The 18,668-nt window shown below is 43.2% G+C and overlaps 1 protein-coding gene across 2 annotated transcripts in view; it reads left to right on the plus strand.

The window, feature by feature from the left end:
• Positions 1–18,668, plus strand: part of ABAT (4-aminobutyrate aminotransferase) — an 89,547-nt gene that overhangs the window by 36,481 nt on the left and 34,398 nt on the right. For both annotated transcript variants that reach the window (XM_069983661.1, XM_069983662.1), the window contains exons 2-3: positions 3,229–3,349; positions 18,500–18,597. In XM_069983661.1, coding sequence (XP_069839762.1) covers positions 3,280–3,349; positions 18,500–18,597 — 168 coding nt within the window. In that variant the 5' untranslated portion in view covers positions 3,229–3,279. The remainder of the gene's footprint in view (positions 1–3,228; positions 3,350–18,499; positions 18,598–18,668) is intronic.

Here is an 18,668-nt window from a genome sequence, read left to right on the forward strand (position 1 = left end):
TTTCTCTTGCATTATCTTTATAGCTTTTTTTTCTCTCTTATCATTGGCCCTTGGAGTCATTTCTGTGAACTCTGTCTTCTTGTCATTGTGCCAGGTGCATTAAAGCCATAACTTATTATAAACTAGTTGATAATTGATCGGTTTTTAGTAATCCTACAACCAAGAATTACTTAAAGTGTAACTGTTATTTGAAATATTTTTGCAGAAATAGTACAAGCGATTCTGTTCTGGCTAAATTAAAATTTTTAGGTTTCTCTGAACATAGAAAATGTTTTGAATTGGCGTGGAGGTCGTTCTAAAGTTAGGAAAAGCATACTTACCTGCTGTTCCAATGACACCCAGTTCCTTGTGCCCCCACTGCTGCTCACTTCTGATGCTGTTTTGTTCTTGCAGAAAATTGCTGCTTAGTCAGTCACACAAAGATAGTAGGCTGCAGAGAGGCAGGCATTCTCTTCTATAGTGTATAGGAGACAATTGCCAATATGAACGGATTCTTAGTACCTCTGATAACCAAAAAGGACACTAAAAAGGAGGGGGAAATACAGGCCACAGCTTAATTATTATAACATTGGGCCTAGAGATGATATTCTGTTTTACAGCTCATTATATAGTCTTTCTCTATTTGCTCGCACGCTGGCTGTCTATATAAACTTCAGTGTGTCGCAGTGCAGAGGAAGCAGCAGACTACTGTATTTATTACTACTATACATTGTACACAACACATGAGAATATGCAAAAAAAGTAGTCTGTGGAGCCTCAGTTGTGAGCCTCAAAACACAGGAATAGCCTTAGCCTGTTGCCAAGGGGTGCCTCCAGATGGGAAGATCCTGATACATAGCCCCTTAAGTCCCACTCAGTTGTGAGTATTGGAACATAAATAGGCCCCTTTTGTGTCAAAGTCTAACTCTGTTGCCAGTATTGTGACATGACAAGGGTTTACCAAGGCCAGGCATTCATCCACACACAGCTGTTTCGGGGTATTTGCCCCTCATCAGTGTGGAGCAGGATTCTGGCTAGCAGGGGCACTGAGCTCAGGGAGATCAGTGAAAAAATTCCAATGACATACTCAATCAAGAGTCTCCATTGTTGCCCCCCTACAAATTTAAATATGAAAAAAGGAGTCTGTGGAGCCTCGGTTGTGAGTCTCAAAGACGGAAATAGCCAGATATCCCTAACCTGTTGCCTCCAGAGGGTGAGATCACCAAACCACCCTGATCGGTAACCCCTTAAGTCTCACTCGGTTGTGAGTATTGGAACATAAATAGGGAAAAACCATGGTGGCCCCTAGGGATGTTTTGAGAATCACAACCGGGCCTCATCTATCCAGACCCTTGATTGAGTACTTCATTGGAATTTTTTCACTGATGTTCCTGAGCTCAGTGATTTCTGTGTTTTGTTACACAAGACATGAGAACACATAGTGAGCATGTCAGGGCTGCCAGTTATTCACCTTTTTTTTTAGAATAATAGCAACTTTATCCAAACTATTCAGCAGTGTGAATCGTATAATCTAGACCCCCCCCCCCCTTGCCTTATTACCAGTTTTGCTCTCCTGGAATTTGGTTTACTTGAGTTACATTCCTGGAATACTTGATCAACAGTCTTCAATGGGTTATTATTTATGCTGAATACTTGTTGGCTGTTTTCCCTCTACTTGCTAGTTTATCATGACCCAGGTCAGTCATGTGTAACACTATAAGCATAAGCAGCTCTCCTGGGTTGAGGTCAGGTGACTGGAGTAACACACAATGGATGGCATGTCATAACAGAATACCTTGGTAAGCATGTAGGTTGAAAGGGTTTTATGATTTCATTAGAGAACAATCTACATTCTGCTAGGCTTGTAAAAGTAATTTAAAGTGTAACTGTAATTTATTTTTACATTTTTTTTGCAGATATCAATAGTAAAAGCGTTTAATGAACTCTGTAATAGGTTTTATTAGGCAAAAAAAGCCTCTTTCTGTACCCAGAAAGCTGTTTTCCAGCCTCTCTTTCTCACTTTTTATCTGTGCATTATCAGGCAAAGTTGTCTTCATTACAGATAAGCAAGTGAAGATGGGTTTGCTGAGTCCCATTATAACCTATGAATGGGGGAGGGGCCGAGGGAGATGAGAGAGCAGAGAAGAAGCTGTACAGTTTGCAGACTGGGCACTTAAAATGCTGGATTCAGAGGTCAGAAAGGTCAGTGCTTATCTGGGAGCTTGGTGAGAGAAGATTGCAGGATGTAGTGTTTTGCAGGACTGCCTTTTCTCCTCTGCTCCCTCGGCCCTTCCCCTCTCCATAGAGCATAATGGACACAGAAATCCTGCTTCTTCTGAAGTAAGGGGGGAAGGTAGGAAAACAGCTTTTTGAGTACAGAAGGAAACTCTTTTGCTTAATAAAACCTTATACAGAGATTCTTAAAATCGCTTGTACTAATGCTATTTATTCTGAAAAATGACATTTAAATAACAGTTACACTTTAAAAAAAAAACAAAACCCTGTACTCACCTTGCCCAGTCTAGTGGCAGTGGTCCACCCCAGTGCCTCTGTTCACACTGATGAGAGGCTCCCTGTACTATGCTGATGACATTCTGAACACACCACAACCAACCACTTAGAATGCATTGGCTTCTGAACGTCATTGGCAAAGCAGGAAGAGCACATCATCAGGGTAAGTAAAGAGAGACACTGTGGCGGACTGAGGCACTGCAGCTGGACTGGTTGAGGTGAGTATAGGGTGTTTCAGAATTTTATTTATTTGCCTAACAGGATGTAAGGTTTTTTTGTTTAACTAAATCAGCTTCTCTCACCTATCATCCCCTCCTTTTACTTCACTTTACTCAAAGCATTTTTAAGGGGTTATCCAAGCTTACAAAACCATTGCCACTTTGTTTCAGAAACCGCACCATTTTTGTCCTCATTCGGGTTGTGGTTTTGCAGCTCGGTTCCAATGAAGTGAATAAGGGTGATATGTAATACCACACACAGCCTGTGGACAGGGATGGCGCTGGTTGTGCAAGAAAATATCTGTGATTTTTCTAATTCTTGATTAATTCCTGTAAGTAAAGTGTTGTTGTGACCTAAAAATGTTGTAATTGTAAATGATGTAATGCTTTACCTCTGGGTAATACCTGCTATTCTAATCTCTAACCATAACTTCATGTTATGGTTTGTTTTTTCTGTACTCCATTTAAATAGTGCTGTTAACATTGACTTTAAATTCTAAAACCTATATTTTTTTTACAGATAAAAAATTGGGCACTAGACTGGTGGTTGCCTGTTTCCCCCTGAAGAAAAATGGCCTCTATGTTGCTTAGCCGACATATGACACAGACCTTGCAGCAAAACTCCAGATTACTTGTACCATGTAAGTAAGCCCAGATTTACCTTACGTAGATTTGTGCCCGAAAATGTATGAGTATTATCCGGTCACCAGTCTTGGTCCCAGTGAGAAGCAATGCAAGAATATTTTTTTTTTATTACATTGCAATAGAAGAGTCAGCTTAAAGTGTACCTGTCGTTATAACTTTCAAAATCTAAACCAAAAGTAGATGTTGATATAAAGCAAATTTGCAATATATATGAATGGCAGACTGGTACATAGGGATAGAGGACCCTGCTGGCGAGGGCTTACAATCTACAAATGGTATCCGACTGCAGGGGACAAGCATTTCACAGTGCCTGGTAAAATCAATGGGCATCTGATCAATGCGCAGACAGAGGTTAGCTGTCCTCTAGCGTGTGCTGTGATTGTGGTTGTGCATGCATGTGGATGTATGTGGCGTGGGTTTTCTTTCTTTTTTTTTTTCCTTTTACCAAACTGTTCTTCCAGGTTGAATTACAGACTTATTCCAGTGTTATAATTGTTATGACGTTACATAATATCTTCCAGATTTCATGGCCTGTCATCTTGCTGTCATTTCTCATAAGAATCTGTCTGACAGTCTTTGTCACTTAGTAAATGAGCTGGCAGCCTGAGCGTGCAATGCATTAAACCACTGCAGTGTAATAGCAGAGCTGTCTTATGTGAAGGCTCAACATTTACCAGGGAATAAATCGAGATTTTTGTTCTTGCTAGATTTACTTTATAAACTAATGCAATCAAAGAAAAAACGTGGAGTGTGTTGGCTCACTGGCTATGCTCCGGGATCTGGATTTAGAGAGGGTGCATGGATTCTGGGCAGCCAACCCACATTCAAGAAGTACAAGAAGAAAAAGGTGTGAATCCTGCACTTCCAGAAAAATCTTTCTAAAATCCAACTTTATTTCATTGCAGAAAGTTAAAAAAGCATAAGCTTAAACTAATGCAATGCCATCTTATTGTTTGTAATATGTCCACTTTTATCTGGACTGTGTTTTTATCTGTCTTAGTTGTTTCCCGCTGTAGTTAAAGGAGAACTCTGGGCTGTGGCTGAGTGCCGGGGAGGGTGGAAGATCAGAGAAGTAACATGCTCTCACCCCCCTCGCTTCGGCGCTGGTGCCGGTATCCCGAAGCTCCAGACCTCGGTCCCAGAAACTTCTGGGTCTGAGTGGAGACCTGGGACGTGACAGTTTAGGCCTGATGAGCTAGTCAATGGCCGAAGCGGGGTACCGACTAGGCAGCTGAATGGCTGAGTGTGCCTAACACATCACATCCCCACTCAAACCCAGAAGTGCCCAGGACCGAGGGCTGGAGCTGCGGGATACTGGCATCGGGTGAGAGCATGATACGTCTTTTATTCTCCCCCTCCTCAGCACTTTGACAAAAATCACCCCAGTCCGGAGTCTGGGGAAAGTTTTTATTAAAGTATTGTACTGCCCCCCAAAAGTTATACAAATCACCAATATACACTTATTATGGGAAATGCTTATAAAGTGTTTTTTTCCCTGCACTTACTACTGCATCAAGGCTTCACTTCCTGGATAAAATGGTGATGTCACGACCCGACTCCCAGAGCTGTGCGGGCTGTGGCTGCTGGAGAGGATGATTGCAGAGGGATGCTCAGTGTCGCTCCAGTGCCCTGTGTCCCTCACAGCTTTGGGAGTCGGGCCGTGACATCACCCATTTATCCAGGAAGTGAAGCCTTGATGCAGTAGTAAGTGCAGGGAAAAAACATTTTATGTGCATTTCCCGTAATAAGTGTATATTGGTGATTTGTATAACTTTTGGGGGGCAATACAATACTTTAATAAAAACTTTTGCCGGACTTCTCCTTTAAGTGACCAATAACTGGGGTCACATGTACAGTATCATATGCTGGTTGCATATTCTTGTTGTTTGACATTCTCTGGAAGTTTTTGACTTGGCCTGATATGGTGGCAACATTTAAAAGATCTGTTTTGTGTATATACCCACAATGCATCTTTTCCATGTGACGATTGTCAAGAAAGTACCTATGAATAATACAACATCCTCATCTGCTTTAGCTATTCTTTAAAATCTATTACTTTACTAGAGTACAATGTGCCTTTACCTGTTCAAGCAGCGCAAGACATTGTTAATAAACAGTGACCACAAGAAGTTATACAATAGAAAACAATGGTCCAGCCATTGCAAAAATAGGAAAAAAAAATATCTTCTAAACATGAAAGCGCACCTGCCTTTACAAGGGATTTTTTATTATTATCCTGCATGGTTTTGTTACATTAACTGTTCAGTGTTGGGGTAAGGTGGTGTTAGTGCTTTCTCTGCTGAGCACAGTTATGCTCAGCCAATCGCGGCTGAGCAGCTGATGACGCGGCAGAGGGTGGCCGGCACGAGGGACGGTCGGAGCGGTTCAGCCGGCCGCCCGAAGATTACATTATTGTCGCAAGATGGCGGACGGGGGTTGACACGGATCAGATGAGTATAGAGCGCTACACTTCTGGGTCTAGTGTGGTTGGGGGGAAACACGGGGAAGGGGGCCATTCACTAACATAACATACATTACACAGTTGTATAACTTTGTAATGTGTGTTATTTAGTGAATAATTGTTTAGCGCCGCACTACCCCTTTAATCCCCTGAGAGTCCCTTCAGTGGTATGTAGCCTTTCCTTATTGTTTCCATTTCAGTAGTACACACACAGCTGCTTCCTCCCTTAGTTGTCTGCACAGTCACAGCACAGCACCTAACCCTGATTTCTGTGACATACTGTAGTACAGGTGAAGGTCCACTGGACTGATCGGGCTGGCATATGGAAGAAGAAGATGTGTGACTGCATTGGATTTTCAAGGTGCTTTGTGAGCAAAATTTGAGATGAGCGTGAACCCTTGATTTACCTTTGTGGCAAAGCTTTGCTCCTTAGGAGGCGGATAGTATCACAGATTGCAGGTACACAGCAGGTCTCCAGCTTCCTGTCCTTTTCTTGTACATATTGCTAAGCCCTACTCCCCCTTTCTATGTTCTGTCTTGCTGTCTGTAGAGATGGATTTCCTCTAACAACAGATAGTGAACAGCAGATCACAGAAAAGTGAGACACCTGGTAGACAAAACTTTACAGTTTTTTTTCCTGGGCTAAGTAGTGATTTACAGACATGTTAGGAATCACATAAGCTATCACATGAAGGAGAGAAGTTGTTTGAAATAACAGTAACCATTTAAGGAATTTAAAGCGACTCTGTAGCCACTGTGGAACCCCCCAAACTACTTATACCTTGTTGTAGCTTAGGTGAAGTCCTTTTTGGTGGTATGTTTTATAAAGCAGGTTAGGCTTTGATGAGGCAGAAAATCCAACTTTAGTAGCGGGGCTGCCGTGTCTAAGAGGTGGGGCCGAAGCGTTCGTGCCCTAGTGTAGCGCCGCCTTTGTGGTGTTGCTGGTCGTCTCCCCCTGCCTCCCGTGCCGCCCCCTGCCCGCCTTCACAGGGTTCCATGTAAATGTGCATGCAGCGTTTTTTTGAGCTCCAGCGCCGCTGCAGTGACATGGCCGGGTCTGCGCCACCTCCTTTGGCCGTCTTCCACGCCCTGTTTAGTGACGCTCTTGGCCCAGCCCCGGCTCGCATGCCTGTCAGCGGCCACCCCGCCCCATCGCTGCATGACAGTTAATAGTGACAGAGCAGGGAGAGGACGCACTTAGCGCAGTCTTGTTCCAATTTGTTCTCCCGATCGATATGGGTCTGAATAATCAAACCCGAACTGATCAAAACTTTTGACATGTCTTTATGACATGTCAAAAGTTTTTTATTATGACAGTCACACTTTAATTATTGTAACTGTTATCATAGAAAACTTTTGACATGTCATGGAGACGTGTGAAAAGTTTTGAGTGGTCCGGGTCTGAGTGTTTAGATCTATATCGATCGGGAGAATGGGCTGAGAGAAGACCACGCTGCAGCGCATCCTCTCCCCGCTATGTGTCAGCAAAATCGGTCGGGCTTCATAGACTTACATTATGAACCTGACTGATCACAGGAAACAGATTGGGGAGAGGATGCGCTGCAGCGTGGTCTTCTCCTGGCTCGTTCTCCTGATCGATCAGACCTGGACTGATCAAAACTTTTGACATGTCTACATCACAATGATATTGCTGTGTACATGAGGTCTTTGGCTACATAAGACTGAAAAACTTTTTTTTTATTTTTTAGTATTTCAACAGATTTTTACAGATATAGGATATGTTCTCAAAATGTTTTCGAGGTGAAATTTCTCTGTCAAAAAATATGGTGTGAACATATCCATAATGTGATTTATTGCACTTATCGATGTGTGTAATTTTCTTTTTGCCTGGTTTGAGTGTACAGTGAGACTGATGTGACTCTTAGAATAGACCGGTCATATTATGGGATATTTGATCGCCTTCTGCTCTATAATAAGCCATGCATTTGGAAGTAAGATTCTACCACAGAGAATTCAGCTTGTCCCCTTTAGCATTGTTATATTTATCTAACCTCCTAACACGAAAAGACATTTCTAGGTTTTTTTCTCTGCTTGCTGAGATATTGGTGAAAGGGCAAAGAATTGCCAATGAAGCAGATTGAGAGTGTAGAGCCCCTGTTTGCTTGGGTAAATGTGTTATGTGCTTATCTGTGTGACCACATCCATAATGTAGTGTTCAGGCATAATAAATCATAGCAGACTACAGTCAAAGTATTTCAGAATCTGCTTTAACCACGTAAAAATTACCAGTGTGAATGATGCATTGTGTTAGGTTTTTTGTTTTTTTGCGACCATTGTTCAGTTTTTGTGGCGTGAAATAAACATAGCAAACTGGTAACCTTGGAAATTCTATTCAGCGAATAAACTGGGAAAGCAAAGTGAGGACAAGTGATGAAAGAGTGCACCACAGGGGAAACTGGAAAACAACCACGTCATTGCTAATATGTTGCAATCCTTAACTCTTTCATGAACCGTTTTGGAATACTTAATATGGGAAGGCGTGTGTGTATTCATAGACCCCGTCTGTCCTGCTTCTGGCCAGCTGTGCCTTGGAACGCTTTAGTTAGGGTGCTCTAAGGCTTTTCACATAGTGTTTCTTCACCACAGGTCACACTGTGGATTTTTGAGTTTTTTTTTTTTTTCTCTCCAGCTTTCGCTGAGGCAAAATAGGAAACTTTACACTTGAATCCATACTTCAATGTGCAATAAATGACCAGCACCATATCTTCAAATATTTATTTGAGCGCACATTCTCAATATGCTGGGACAGATTGCGACCGTGACAGATTGTAAAATATGTGACTGAGGCTACTCTTACACCCACCCTACCCTACAGCGCTCACTGATACATTTTACTCCCTAGCACATAGTTATCTCCGTCCAGGCATCTCCATTATAAGTCTGTGGCTCTGCCTGGACAGAGATGACTAGCAACTGAGAAGTGCAATGTGCTGGTTCCACCTGCAGCTGTGAGACCCCGACCAATTAAAACTTGTCCCTGTGATGTGAAAATATATTTTTTTCTTTGACAGATATACTCTATACTTATAACGTGCTTTTTTTTCCTTGCACTTACTACTTCATCAAGGCTTCACTTACTGGATAAAATGGTGATGTCACGACCTGACTCCCAGAGCTGTGCGGGCTGTGGCTGCTGGAGAGGATGATGCAGGGGGACACTGAGGGACACAGGGCACTGGAGGGACACTGAGCATCTCTCTGCCATCATCCTCTCCAGCAGCCACAGCCCGCACAGCTCTAGGAGTCGGGTCGTGACATCACCATGTTATCCAGGAAGTGAAGCCTTGATGCAGTAGTAAGTGCAGGGAAATAAGAACTTTATAAGCATTTCCCGTAATAAGTGTATATTGGGGATTTGTATAATTTTTAGGGGACAATACAATACTTTAATAAAAATTTTCACTGGACTTGTCAAAAGGTGGCCAAAGGTGGGACCAACCAAAGTGCATGAGCCCTCCATATTCTCCCCTCATCCTCCAGCTGCCACCAGAGCTAGAAGACTTACTTCTCCTCTTCATTAAGGACAGATGTGTAAGGGGGCCTCTCCACTCTTCCCCAGTGACAGTTGTCGGGGAGATAAGGATCAAGCTGTTGGATTTTTACTGCCTGATCTTTCTGCTCTGTGGGGAAGTTATTTGAGGAGCAGCTATAACCTCCTTGAAGATGTATACATGCTCGGTGTAGCCAAGAATATGTGATTATTGGGTGATGGGGCGAGATAGCTGCTAGCCAAACAAGTTTTCCTCCAGCCGCTATCTAATGTGTGTGGACAGGTTAATCTTTATCTTTCCAGCCAATAAGAACACTTTGCTTGTGCCCTGAAGTGATGATTATCATAAACAATGAGATTTTCCAAACAATAGGGCTCTATAGTTGATATCTCGAGCAGCGCACAAATGGTTATAGTTTACTAAATAAATTTTGCTTTGTTCTGCATCAATTTAAAATGTCTTCGTTCCAAGCCTGTAAGTAGAAAAATGGTAGAGATCAAAGTTATCCATTAAAGGAGACCATTAACCCCCTGCTTAGTTTAAGTGCACCCCGAATTACACTTCTCTCGATTAACAGACTATTATGTAGGTTAATGTGTTTATATACAGAGAGAATAGCCCGTTACATTCTGTAAGATTGAGTGTTATCTGGAGCCACTTCTGTACTGAGGGAGCCAATGCAAGTCCATGGTGCAAATGTTAAGAAAGCATTGACTAGTCATATATTATCTATTATAGTACTTGGAGAGAGCTTTCTATATGTATCCTAACCCTATAGTGATTATAGTTTTATATGATGCGTTGATTTGCAGAGCAATGATGAAGGGATTGATCCCTGTATCAGCCCCAATGGAACAATTCCAGCAATAGAAGTATAAGGGTCCATTTACACAGAAAAATTATCTGACAGATTATCTGCCAGATTTGAAGCCAAAGCCAGAAACAGACTGTAAACAGAGATCAGGTCATAAAGCAAAGACTGAGATTTCTCCTTTTTTCAAATCCATTCCTGGCTTTGGCTTCAAATCTTTGTCAGATAATCTTTCTAAGTAAATGGACCCTAACAGATGTTCGTGAGACTCTATAAGACCCATATAGGTATTTAACCACTTCACATCAGCAATACGTAGATATACTTCCCTGCTGCACATACTGAGTGCAGCAGGAACGTATATGCACGTTCCTGACACTAAAGGGGTTTGATGTGTGCGGGACCGCTGCAGTGAGAGCGGTCCTGCACGCATCAGTGTCCGGGGAGCTAAGGGTAATAAGAGGCAGCTGCGATTCCCGCAGCTACGTCTCATTGACCCCTTAAATGACGCGATCTATAGCGATTGCGGTGTTTAAGGTACTCGGTGACAAAACAAGCATTTGTCACTGAGTGATCGGTACCCCTGCAGCCATGCTGCGGGGGTCCAGATCGCATTTCCCAACGGGCAGGGGTAAGCCTCTTACCTCTGTCCTGTCTGTTCGGCATTCTTTGCATAGTGTCTGCTCTCAGGCAGGCTCTATGCATAGATCGCTGATAACACTGATCTATGCTCTGCTATGCTATGGCATAGCATAGATCAGTATATGCAATCTAATGATTGCATGTTTTACTGTGAAAAAAATCTGATCTATTAAGATATTACATTATTGTTCCCGCACGGTGAACTGTATAAACAAAAAAATCATACACACCAGGATTGCTGATTTTTTAAAATTATATATCAGAAAAAAATTAATAAAAAGCGATAAAAAAAATTCTGTTACACCAATATGATATTAATAAAAACTAGAGATCATGGCGCAAAAAATGACGCAGCAACCAGCCCTGTAGGTGGAAAAAGAAGGCGGGGAGGAACATTGCATTAATTTGACCCAGACTTTTGTGCATCAATGGGCTCTGTCTTGAAGAGATTAATCCACATTGGAGGCAAAAAAATTGTGCGAAACATCATTAATTCCTTTAGCATAAAAAGAGTCTACAGAGTGTACAGCAGTGTTACCAATAGATACAAAATAAAACTGCCTCTAAAATCAGAGCACCAGGGGCTCCACACTGATATACATAGCATTCGGGAAGCCTTCAGACCCTTTCACCTTTTCTCATCACCCTAATAGTCGGTGTTCCACCACAGTCGGGACTTGCCTCTGAGAGGTGATTGGGAATATGGCCGCACTTCCTGTTATTACTTTTGCAGGTGTTTACAGAAACCAAATAGAAGACTAGTAAGGTGTAAAAGTGAATAAAACATCATTTCCACCCTGTGTGTGCTTCTTTGTATTGTATATGAGGATTGTGAGTGAATATTCAATATTGCATTTGTTCTTACATTTCGTGGGTCATTGGCTTCAAGGTTCTTCCACTCCTGGTGCTTTCTATACCAGTTCCCTTATGGGGTCATTCTGTGCTTATGCTGCAGATTTACGAGGCTGGTGCACTGACCCCCTGGTCATATGGGTTGTGCAGCTCCTTCTATCTCTCATATGTCACAACCTCTCCTATCAGTAGTAAGGGCACTGCTAACTGCTCTAGGGGTCACTATTGATTTGTTGTCGTGCTTACCTGGGGCTGGTTCACATATCTTCATTGTATGTATACAATTCATCTCGGGAAGACCTCTTATACTAGTTTTAAAGGATTCCGTTGGGTTTGATGTCAGTCACTGTCCTTTACTCCCTGTTATTGAGGCAGTATATGGAGTAAGGGCAGCACTCATTCATAGATCTAATATATATATTCAATGCACTTCTAATTAGTGATGTCACCATACCAGAATTTTGAGTTCGATACCGATACTAACTTTTTAATTTTGATACTCAATACCAGTTCGATACTTACTAAAGTATATAAAAAAAAACCGGTAGAAATATATTACCACCTAGACAGCAATTAGAGTGGTACCAATTTATGGCCTTTTTTTTCTTTTATGATGTTAACCCTTTGAGGACCAGGCCCAAAATGACCCAGTGGACCGCGCAAATTTTGATCTTAGTGTTTCCGTTTTTCCCTCCTCCCCTTCTAAGAGCTCTAGCACTTTCAGTTTTTTATCTACAAGGCCATGTAATGGCTTATTTGTTACAGGAATAGTTGTACTGTGTAATGGCGTCTTTCATTCTACCATAACATGTATGATGGAATTCCAAATATATTATTTATGAAGATATAAATAGGTGAAATCGTAAAAAAGAATGCAATATGGTAACGTTTGGGGGGGTTCCTGTGTCTACCTAATGCACTATATGGTAACAGCGACATGATACTATTACTCTATAGGTCAGTCCGAACACAACCATATGAAGGTTTACGCAGATTCTCTAATGTTATATATATTTTTTTTTTATGAAATCCTTTTTTTTGGCAATTAATTATTAATAAAATGGGCCTATTGTGACGCTTATAACGGTTTTATTTTTTCACCTACGGGGCTGTATGGGGTGTCATTTTTTCCGCCATGATCTCTAGTTTTTATTAATACCATATTTGTGAAGATCGGACGTTTTGATCACTTTTTATTGATGTTTTTAATATATAATGTAACATAAAATCGGTAATCCGTGCACTTTTTTCCCTCTTTTCGTGTACGCCGTTCGCAATGACGCTTGTTATATTTTAATAGATCGGACAATTACGCATGCTACGGTATATTATATGTTTATCTATTTATTTATTTTTATATGTTTTATATAATGGGATAGGGGTGGTTATTTCAACTTTTATTGGGGGAGGGTTTTTGGGGTAGTGTAATAGTGTATTGAACTTTTTTTTTTACACATTTGAAGTCCCTTTGGGGGACTTTTACATACACTAGTTTGATTGCTCACACTGTACAATGCTATGCCATAGGCATAGCATTGATCAGTGTTATCGCGATCTGCTCATTGAGCCTGCCTGTGCAGGCTCAGTGTAGCAGATCGCCGATCGGACCGCACAGAGGCAGGTGAGAGACCTCCGGCGGTCCGTTTCAATGATCGGGTCCCCCGCAGTCACACTGGAGTTAATCGCTGCGCGATCGCTGCAGCGTGTCATTTCCGGTGAGGTCCCGGCTGCTCACTGCAGCCGGCCCCCACCTCCTATGAAGCTTCATAGCGGGAGAACCACCCAGGACGTACAGTTACGTCCAGGGTCGTCTGGTGACAGTTTTCCATGACGTAACTCTACGTCCTGGGTCGTCTAGGGGTTAAAAATAAAGTTTACGTTTTTTAAAATAATTGTGGTACAAAATTGTCCTATTCTTTTTTATCTATTGGTATGCTGGGGGTATGCTGTTGTAGTTCACCGGCAGCCACAGTCTGGGAACACTATGACACTATGACAATAGAATCCAGCAGTCTGTACTTATGATTATCACCACTACTCAAAAGTCTAATGCCCCTATTCCACAGGTCGTTTAGAGGAGCAAACGAGCGCTCGTTTGCTCCTCGTTCCCCGCTCGCTGCCGCCGCTATTCAACACGGCTGCAGCGAGCCGGTGAGTGCGGGAGGGGCAGCGGGGAGCTGCGGGGGGGGGGGGGCGGCTGCCCGGGGGATCGCTGATCGTCCGGGCAGCCCATAGGATATAGCAGCATCTACTGCCGATGCTCCTATTCAACGGAGCGACGGCAGCAGATCGCTGCTATATCAGTCGCTTGTTTTTCAACATGTTAAAAAACAAGCGACTGCAACGATCAGCCGACATGAACGATGTCGGCTGATCGTTGCACTCTATTCCACGGGACAATTATCGTCCGTAGCGGCCGATATCGGCCGAATACGAACGATAATCGTTCCATGGAATAGGGCCTTTATACAATGGCTGCATCCGTCAGCTGTAACCATCACAAGGGACTGTGCCCAGACTCTATTGTATCCACTAGCACAGCTTTGCTTAAAGGAGAAGTCCAGCAAAATTTTTTATTAAAGTATTGTATTCCCCCCCAAAAGTTATTCAAATCACCAATATACACTTATTATGGGAAATGCTTATAAAGTGCTTTTTTCCCTGCACTTACTACTGCATCAAGGCTTAGCTTCCTGGATAACATGGTGATGTCACGACCCGACTCCCAGAGCTGTGCCCCAGCCTGCTTCCCCCACCTCATAGCGGCTGGACCCTCACATGTGCTGCAGGTTAACCCTTCTCCTTTGATCTCCTCTCTGGGACCTCTGGTTCTGTCTCTTCAGCCAGGGATATCTCTGTGCAGGTATGGCTCTTCTGCATATATCATTTCTCTGATAACAGAGTCTGTCTGAGCCAGACCCTATTATCAGACAGACACCGGCAGCAGGGGTCTGCTACACTTCCTCCACTCCGTCTTCATCCCGGTCCCATGCGCAGCAGCAGCTTCAGTGCCGCCTGACTGAGCTGTCAGACTGCTCAGCCAATCACAGGCCGGGACCACCGCGGCCAGTGATTGGCTGAGCGGTCTGGCAGCTCAGTCAGGCCGCTCTGGCGTTTATGCTGCGAGCTGGATCGGGATGAAGACGGAGCAGAGGAGAAGCCCTGTTAGGTAATGTGTGCTGCAAGGATTTCGGTAACAATTTCCCTGCAGCCCTAGCTAATCGATCATCGGGCCGTGGAATAGTGCGCTCGTTTACATTATTGATCGGCCCGTGGAATAGGGCCCTTAGTACCCAACCCCAGCCGCATATGGAGTGGGTTTAGGAGGAGTCATATGCTTGTGCTGGCTATTTTACTGTGTAGATGCTGCTGTCACAACTGACAGCGGCATCTACACCGTTAAATAGCCGGCACAAGCAATCTCTAAGTGCCAGCTATTTAAAATTGTCGCGGTCTGGAGCGGAGGGAGGGCAGGGGAGGTGACGATAGGGGGCAGGGAAAGGCATACAGAGAACATGGCTGGCGCTCAGGTAGCCGTCGGCTGTGTTCTCTGCGCTATACTTAGTGCAGCTTAACATAAAGTATCGAATACCAGGAAGTCCTGATACCAAACCGTTTTTTTGCCCAAAATATCGATAGTAGTATCGATATTTTGGTGCATCGTGCATCCCTATTTCCAAAGGCTGGGTTCACACTAAGGAATTCTGGAGGAATTGTAGAGAAATGTTTTCTGCTTGAAATTTCTCGCCTATTCAGCTCTGGCAGAATAGGAGCTGAATTAGAGCAGAATTCAAGCAGAATGCAAGCAGAATTTAAGCCCCCATGGACTTCTATAGGATTCCTTTAGCAGAATCCGCCCAAAGAATTGACATGTCACTTCTTTGGGCAGAAAGCAGATCAGTGGCAGAAAATTCTGCTCGGAAATTCTGCAGTGTAAACAACAGAGCAGAAATCCCATTGAACACAATGGGACATTGCTCTGTACATATTTTACAGGAATAATTTCAAGCTAAATTAGGAGCAGATTCCTCTTCAATTCCTCGCCTAATTCCTCACCCATTCCTCAGTGTGAACCCATTCAATGACCGGAAACAGTATTTTACAATTTACTTTTGATATCTATAGGAAGACATTCAGGAGTCATATTGAGCTTTGTAACTCTTCCTACTGTGAGCAGCCCGTGTGGCCTAAATGTGCCACCATGACCTGCAGCGTCTCCGGACCTTTCATCCCTAGAGCACATCTGGGACGGCATTGGTCGGTAGTTGCAATTGGAGCTGCCAGCAGCTTATCCTGATGATTTGTGTGCCCGTGTTCAGCGTGGTAGAACATTCCTCACAAATCATTACTAACCTCATTTATGGCTTGCCAGGGCATGTAAGTGTATAGATTTCTGCATATACTGGGTACTGAATAAATTGCGGAGGATTGAATATTTCGATTCCGTTTATTACTGGATATGTGCTCTTCACTATCTTGACAGGGTCTTTTTGATGAGCGGCTCGGTGACACTTCTGATTAGTCAGTCCATCTCTTCATTATGTGCATTATATGCAATCCCTACAGACATTTGCATGGAATGATGTGGCTATATTTAGCATGGGCTGTACAGGATGCAAGAAGCAGAGGCAGATAGTGGTGTTAACCCACGATGAACATGTGCTGCTCCTCTACAACATATTCTTATTTGTCTTCTACTTGTCTATAGGTCTTGTTTCCTTCCATAATGCAATGTTTACAGAGCACAAGTGTCGTTCTGCATCGGGAGGACTTGGCTGGGGCTTGATCCCTGTGGTGCATTCTGCCTTCCTTCTAGGCTCCTTCTTGTAACTCTTTCCACATGCTGTGTTAGCATTGCTGGCACATTAGTTGTTGTTTGCTGTCTTCAGTTTTGTATTTGTGACCAGGGCTTTAAAGAGTTAACATTGTATATTTGATTTATTTTTATTTTTTTTGACCCACACAGAGTTGTGACCTTGTGTTTTAATCTAACAAAAAGACCTATTGATGAAATCACTTAGCCATAGCGGGCCTGATGGATATATGAGCACAAAGCTTTCCCCCCCCCCCCCCCCCCCCCCCCCCTCATTTACTAGATGCATCATCATTTTTGTTCTTTGTGTTTAGGTGTTCAGGTAGCTTAATACTGCTTGTAATCCTCTTGTCGGTGTGCTAGAACAAATTTCACTTTAAAGACCTAGATTTACTGTATTGGAACCTGGACTTAGATGGTGTATAGGAGCTTGGCATTATTGTAGAATTGTCTAGACAGCAAGCCTACCTGCTCTTCTGGCCGAGTCTTTTACCATCACTTAAACTTCTATAGCAGGGGTACTCAACAACTTTTAGTGAGGGTCCACTTACTGGGGTCTATTGTCAGGTGAAGGTCCGAGCTGAACATCAGTAGGAAACATGTTTTGTTACTTTTCACAAATATTGTTGAACTATTTACATACAGAATTGATGCTTATTAGTGGGAAAACTGGCCCTTTTGCTCCCCCAGTAGTATATAGACCCCTGTGCGCTCTCCCCCAGTAGTATATAGCCCCCCTGTGCGCTCTCCCCCTGTATTATATAGCCCCCTGTGCGCTCTCCCCCTGTATTATATAGCACCCCTGTGTGCTTTCCCCCTCCAATATAGTCCCCTTGTGTGCTTTCCCCCTCCCATATAGCCCCCCTATGCGCTCTCCCCCTTCCATATAGTCCCCCTATGCACTCTCCCCCTCCCATATAGCCCCCCTGTGCGCTCTCCCCCTCCCATGTAGCATAAAAAAACATACACTTATACTCACCTCCTCTTCTCTTCCCTCCTGTGGCCACACTGCAGCGGTCACAAGAGGCCGCTCTCCCCTTGCCCTGGCACCGATGCAGTGAGGTCACTCGAGCACCGACACCAGAGGCAGAGAGTGGCCTCTTCTGACTGCTGCGACCAGTGAGGGGTTACTGACAGGGAGGGAGCTGATGGCTCTCTCTCGGTCAGTGCTGCTGCACGGTAACTATGAGCGCTCGTTACGCGCTCGTTACCCCTCTTTTTCCGTCGCCCATCCCAGCCTTATGCAGGTCTACAGTTTTGTCCCTGGTGTCCTTAGTTTTTTGGTCTTTTCCATGTTGGAGAGGTTGGAGTGTGATTGATTGAGTCGATCTCCAGAACGGCTCCCGGCTCATTTTTATCAATACAGGCGTGATTATGGCATGTGACCCGCTGCTCTATTCATTCCCAGGAAGTCGCCGAAAAGAGCTGAGTACTTTACTCTCCAGCGGCTCCATAGAGAATAAATGGTGCCGCCACAGAGAGACCCAAGTACAGCACTCTGCTCTTTCCGGCGGCTCCATAGAGAGTGAATATCCTGGGGATAGGGCAAAAGTTAGTTTTGGGTGGACAACCTCTTTAAAGAAAAACTAAGGCTGGGTTTCCACTGTGTTTTTGCTGTACTTTAAACAGATCCATTTTTAAATGTTTTAAATCTTTTAACATACTTAAAAATGTGATCAACCACAGAAAAAACAGAAAAGGTTCTGTTTTGATCCCGTTTTTCTTTTAAAATGGAAAAATGTATCCAAACTGATGCACACAAATGCATCTGTTTTTTCATCCGTTTTTTTCCTCCCATTAGACAGATAGGTTAAACAGACTGCAGTGTGAACCCAGCCTAACAGGTTTGTGAGAGCCAGAATTGTTGCTGGTTAGTAAGTGATCAAATACTTATTTCATGCAATAAAATGCAAATGAATTATTGAAAAATAGAACTATGAGATTTTACGGGAATCTATTTAGTAGATTCTGTCTCTCAGAGTTGAAACATACCTTGTATGAGTTGTATGAGTTTATGATGTATGAGTAGCTTATGATGAATAATTTTCATTTTAGCTTGCAGGTATATCAGTCAGGCTGCAGCCAAGAAGAATGTCGATTTTGAGTATGATTCTCCATTAATGAAGACTGAAGTCCCTGGACCGAAATCACGAGTAAGTGAAGAGATCTGATGTTTGACTAATATGTAATAATTAGTGTTAAGCCGACCTGTAAAACTGTTTGG

The sequence above is a fragment of the Dendropsophus ebraccatus genome, chromosome 9 (genome assembly GCF_027789765.1).
Source record: "Dendropsophus ebraccatus isolate aDenEbr1 chromosome 9, aDenEbr1.pat, whole genome shotgun sequence".
NCBI lineage: Eukaryota > Metazoa > Chordata > Amphibia > Anura > Hylidae > Dendropsophus > Dendropsophus ebraccatus.